We start from the raw sequence: 6,091 nt of genomic DNA on the forward strand, positions 1-6,091 counted from the left end.
GCTTTTCAGTCCAGAATGACCAAATAAAGCCAATGCCATAGAAGTATACTCATAGCACCACATGGACAATGAAATCTTAATCCACTAAAAGATAAAGCAATAAACTTTTCAGTTCAGAATAAACAAATTGAAAGGCCAATGCCATAGAGCCATACTCATAGAACCACAGCTACAATGGCAATAAATTTTCTATTGCGACTGAGCTGCTTTCCATTGTCTATCTGCTTCCACCATGTCAATCCATCATAGATACCATGGTCTTCGGCAAATGGAATTCCCTTCTTCCAATGGAAAGAGTGGATAACAACTAAAAGACAACAGCAATAGGCTATTTTCAGTACATCAAGCTTCACATAAGTTGCTTCAATAATTAGCTTTTCCAAGCAATTTATTAAAGAACATAACATCCAACTCTATTGTGTCATAGAAATTAAAATTTTAAAATTTTATATACAGGGAAGCATAAAGTGGATAACAACTAACAGACAACAGTAATATGCCAGTTTTAGTAATATGAAGCTTCACACCCTGCTTAACCGCACATGCTAAGGTACCATGGTTCATGTTGAGAGAGCAAGACATCAAGATATTGAGACTGCCCTGACTGATGCACTGACAAAGGGGCTGAATGCTAATGATGCTTCCAATCGGGCACAGAAAGAGACGGCTAAGGCAGCGAAGTTGCCAATTCCTAAATGAAAATTTCTAAATTCTAATTTCTAATTGCAGTTGTTTTGAATGGGGTTTCAGGGTTTTGATTTCTAATTTCTAAGAGAACTTATAAAACAGAAATCCCTAATAATATTAAACTCTTGCAATCAAGAAAGTCAAAATCAACAAAGCATACCTCCAAGTCAACAGTTAACACCTTGTTCTTTGTTTGATGGTAATTGATGACAATATAACATACCTCCAAAACAGGAAATTGCTATTGTTCTTCTCCATCATTAACAAATTTTTCTTAAGAAGAAAAGAAACATGTGCATTGAAAATTGTTGTGGTAGACTCAAAAACAAGAGAGTAAAACTCTCTCTCTCTCTCTCTTTATTATAGGTTAATGGACATGGGAGCAGAAAAAAAAAATCACTGCAATATATCAACTATGGCTGCATTTAGCTTCACATAAAATAAAGGAAAAAAGAGTGAATACCTTGGAAAATCATATTCAAACATTGCCATGTATAAGACTGCACTAGTTGTTAACCTGCTCTTCAATTTCAGCTCATCTGTTCTTACATATATCAGACAATATAATTTTTCTGAAAGATATATCAGACAACAGAACTGGCCTTTACAAGAAAAAATAGAAATACATGAGCTCACCAATAATCTTTACAGGAACAAATACCATCTTTATAATGGTGAAAACGAGTCCTATCTCTAACAACTATCTCCCTCTCAAACACCTTAGAAACCAACTTCATAAAAGTGTGGCAATCCTCACAAACCCTAAGATTCTTGACTATGCGAATACAAGAGCTTTTACCAGCATTTATCAGCCCAAAGCAAAGGGCCAATTTCTCACTGTGCCATAAAACAACCTCCTTTTTCTCTTCCTCTTCTAGATCAACCAATACACTGCCAGTATCTGGGGCATAACCAATCAGCTTCAACTCACCAATAACCTCATCTAACTTTTCATATATCTCGTCAGCTAGTTTGTGGTTCCTATCAGCCATAACAAATTCATGTATCTCGTTGTTCACTTCAATCTTACTACATCCTCTCTCTTTGTTGACCCCTCTATGCTTCATCAATTTCCTCACCCCCACTACATCATCCCATCTCTTCGCCTTAGCATAGATGTTTGACAGGAGAACATGTGCACCATCATGATCTGGGTCTAGCTCAAGGAGCCTCTTCGCTGCAAATTCCCCTAACTCAACCTCACCATGTAATCTACAAGCAGCTAGGAGTGATCCCCAAACGACAACATTAGGAGGAATGGGCATTGTCTCTATAAGCTCAAGTGCTTCTCCGAGGAGGTTGGCACGACCAAAGAGGTCTACCATGCACCCGTAGTGCTCATGCTTGGGCATGATATTGTGTTCATTGATCATGGAAGAGAAGATTTGATGGCCCTTCTCAACCAACCCTGCATGGCTGCAAGCAAAAAGCACACCTACAAAGGTCACTCCATTGGGCTCAACTCCTTTGGCTTTCATCTGATCAAAGAGCCATAATGCACCATTAGCATTCCCATGCATTGCATGTGCAGTTATGATGCTAGTCCAAGATATAACGTTCCTTTTATGCATCTTATCAAAAACACTCCTTGCACCCACCAAACTTCCACATTTGGCATACATGTCAATAAGGGCATTGTTTACAGACAAAATGTCCCCAAACCCATTCTTGTCAATGAAGATATGGATCCATTTTGCTTGATCCAGCATACCAAGATGTGCACAAGCTGAGATAACACTCAACATAGTGACCTGATCAGGTTTTACACCTGAGACTTGCATTTCTTTGAATAGCTTAAGAGCTTCCTGGGGACAATCGCTCTCAGCATAGCCAGCGATCATTGCACTCCAAGAAACCAAGTCCTTTTCCACCATTTGGTTGAAAATGGAGCGAGCAGCTTCAATATTGCCAAGTTTCGAATACCCAGAAACCATGGATGTTGATGCAACCAAGTTCTTTGGTGACATCTTATCAAACAAATATCTTGCTGCGTCCATGGAACCACAGTTTGTGTACATGGTGATAAGAGCACTCTGCAAGTGAGAATCGAGGGAGAAATTCTTCTCAGATATGTAATCATGGATTGCTTTTCCATAATCTAGATTTCCAGCGCGGCCACAGGCAGAAAGCATTGTAGCAAGAACCATCTCATCTGGCTCTACACCAGAGTTCTTCATTTCTTCAAACAGCAGCAACGCATCTTCATAAAATCCACTCTGACAATAACTGTTTATGTAACTACAGGTGAGAATTCTTATTTTGTAAATACCCAATACATATGAGAATACACATGTTATGGGACACCTGTCACAGACTGAATGAGAGTGCAGAGGAAAAGTGTATGAGATTCGGAACCTAAAGGGGGTATAGAGCTCCATTCCATTGTAACAAGACATTGAATTAAACCATTAAAAACCATATAACTTCAAATGGTATAACAATAATATGAACGAGGAAAAGAAAAACAGTTATGGCCATACCCGTCAATCATCACGCTCCAAGTAACGATATCCCTGTGCAACATTTTGTCGAACAAGAGCCGCGCTTCGAATATCCGACCACAGGCAGAATAAACCCTAACCAAACCCGTTTGGACAAATGGGTCCGAATCGAACCCCAGTTTTGAAGCAAGCCCGTGAATCTCCATTCCTTCACTCAATGCAGCCACTCTAGCTGATGCCTTCAAAAGTGGCGGGAAACTAAACATGTCAACCCCAATCCCTTCTCTCCTCATCTTCTCATACACGAAAAGCGTCTTGTCAGGTTCATAACTCCTCGAAAATTCTCTCAGAATTCGATTGCAGATGTGTGTCTCAGGATCTGCAATCTGGTTAAAGACGAGGAGAGCGTAGTCGAGGCTGGGCGAGAGAGCACAAGAGGAAATAACGAGCTTGAGGAGTAGAGAGGTTGAACGGTCGAGTCCTGACCGGAGAATTTGAGCGTGGATTTGTTTGAGTTGAGCGATGGTGGTGGCAGATGTGAGGGCGGAGAAGAGGTGATGGTGTTGGTGATGAAGATTGTTGAGTTTGGGTGGTTGGCGGGAAGGGAAGGTTAGGAGCGTTTGATTGATGGTTGCCGTAGCCATTGCATACCGGTGGATATCTTCGAATGAAATTTACTGTTAAATAGCATTAGAGTAGGTTGAGTTTTGCTACGTTCAGGGTCCGCAACGCTGTGTTGAGGCTCCTAATAGTATCCGTTTATCCGAATTCGAATTCGATCCGGTAATAAATGGATCGAATTTATCCACTCTACCTGATCGGATCAGATATAAGTTGATCCGGTTTGGATTAAATGTACGAGCTTCTACATATTATCCTTTAATGTATATCATCTCGTGTAACTATGTTTGCACTCGTGTATATAAGTGAAGAGTCAACCGAGCAAATTAGAGCAATATGGATTTTCCATGGCCCCTTCGTCCAACAGCACCACCATTGTTATTGCCTTCCATAATAAAAAATCAATCAAAACCCATGCAATCTCAATAATGTATAACCCACCAACTTATTGTCAAACTCAACTCAATTGATGCCTACTTTTTATCATTCACCAACTTTTTGGATGTATCCATGGAATAGACAAATGTCTAGAGTGATCCATCTCCACCGGTACAACTAGTAGAGTCAAAATCGAAATGGGATTTGCTACTCACATAGGGTGCCTCACATCGAAATTTCATGCATTGGGAACATTTTCCGTGAATAATAATATATAAGTACGAGAGATGTTCCCAATGCATGGTAGAATGTATCTGTGAAATCGGCATGAGGCACCCGTCTGAAGAGTAGATCTGAATGTCTGATCTCAAAATTGAGCGCCTCCTCCAATGGTTCCACCATCAATCCAATTTGCATTGGCACCCCATAGAACTCACCCCACATGTGTCCCATTGGGCATCTCAATCGTGTATTGGAAACATCTCCCCCTAAAAAGTATAGAAGATGTTTCTAATACATGGTGAGATGTGCATGTGAGGTACCAATCTGAACTCCCATCAATCCCAACTACATCACATGGAATTAATATGATCAATTGGAATCTTTTGGTTATGGGGGCAAACAATAATAAGTTATTTACCTTTTAATTGCACATGTGTAGCCGTTACATTATTGAATTGGGATCTACTCCTCACACCAACCTTATAGTTATGTCCCTGTGTATTGGGAATAGACTTGTTCACAGGTCGGGTTTTGAGTCTAGCTTTCCATTGTGTTGGCTTTGGTTTCAAGCCAAGTTCATTCAAGTTTTAACAAAATCCAAGCCCAAGCCCTGCCCATGAACAAGTTTAATTGAAAATATCTCATCATGAATAATAAACATAAGTATGGAAGATGTCGATATGTGACCAGAACATGCTAGGAGGTTGGTGTGAGGAGGGCTTTGGGAGGAGCAGATCCATACTCTACACTATCAATCTAAATACATTAAGTTGGAATGTGTATGAAAGAATGCCTAAGAAGGCAATAAATGGAATCTAACAATAAATTTTGCTTAGTTTTCTTACAAATTACAATAATGCCACTCTCTCTCCTACAAACTCTCTCTTATAAATTACAAAAATGCCACTCTATCTCTTACCAACTCTCTCTTTGTTTCCTTACAAATTACAGGAATGCCTCTCTCTCTCTCTCTCTCTCTCTCTCTCTCTCTCTCTTCTTATAAATTACATGAATGCCACACTCTCTCCAAATGAGGGAGACCTCAACTCGGCATCTCGACTACTAGGGGACTTGCAATCAAAGGTAGTCGAGTCGAGCTGAGTTCAAGTTCAAGTCTCTAATTTGAATCAAACTCGAGCTAGACGACACCTTGGCCATTGAGGGAGACCTTAGCTCAACACCTCGACAACTGAGGTATACTTCAGTTCGACACCTCATCAACTAAGGGAGACCTTGGCTCAACACCTCAACTACTAGGGAGACCTGCAATCAAAGGTCTCATGGGCCTAATCGAGTGTGTACATAAGGCGTCACCTTGGCTCAGCAGGGAGATCTCGGCTCAGCACCTCGACAACTGAAGACACCTTAACTTGACACCTTGTCAACTAAGGGAGACTTCAGCTCGACACCTCACTTGCCATGGAAACCTTAGCTCGACACTTCAGCTACTGAGAGAGACCTTGGTTTGGCACCTCAACAATTGAGGGATACCTCAACTGCTAGGGAGACCTTGACTCGACATCCCAACTGCTAGAGAGACCTGCAATCAAAGGTAGCCGAGTTCGAACTTCCAAGTTTTTTACTCAAGTCGAGCTCGAGTTCGAGCTCAAGTCTCTAATTCGAATCGAACTAGAGCTTGATAGTTTATGGGCGAGCCCTTGCAACGAAAGGCCCCTCCACTGTTTAGGCCATTAAGAAAAAAAAAAAGCATTTTCTTCACGGAGACGTGCCTGTGAGGTCGG

The 6,091-nt window shown here is 40.9% G+C and overlaps 1 protein-coding gene across 1 annotated transcript; it reads right to left on the bottom strand.

The window, feature by feature from the left end:
• Positions 1–1,193: 1,193 nt before the first annotated feature.
• On the bottom strand, positions 1,194–3,836 carry LOC148879206 (Pentatricopeptide repeat (PPR) superfamily protein). The gene is made up of 2 exons (XM_088960646.1): positions 3,168–3,836; positions 1,194–2,913 (listed from the first exon to the last, which is right to left on the bottom strand). The coding sequence occupies exons 1-2, from the start codon at positions 3,770–3,772 to the stop codon at positions 1,320–1,322; spliced, it is 2,199 nt and encodes a 732-aa protein (XP_088816772.1). The 5' UTR covers positions 3,773–3,836; the 3' UTR covers positions 1,194–1,319.
• Between the last annotated feature and the right edge of the window lie 2,255 nt (positions 3,837–6,091).

The sequence above is a fragment of the Nelumbo lutea genome, chromosome 1, assembly GCF_056320005.1.
Source record: "Nelumbo lutea isolate HS-2025 chromosome 1, American lotus-T2T, whole genome shotgun sequence".
Lineage (NCBI taxonomy): Eukaryota > Viridiplantae > Streptophyta > Magnoliopsida > Proteales > Nelumbonaceae > Nelumbo > Nelumbo lutea.

What these genes read in the sequence shown, in the direction of transcription:
- LOC148879206 (XM_088960646.1), bottom strand. Translation starts at nt 3,772, where the DNA reads ATGGCTACGGCAACCATCAATCAAACGCTCCTAACCTTCCCTTCCCGC. An exon ending in TGGAGCGTGATGATTGACGG is followed by an intron (nt 2,914 to 3,167) that starts GTATGGCCATAA and finishes TTACATAAACAG; the next exon opens with TTATTGTCAGAGTGGATTTT.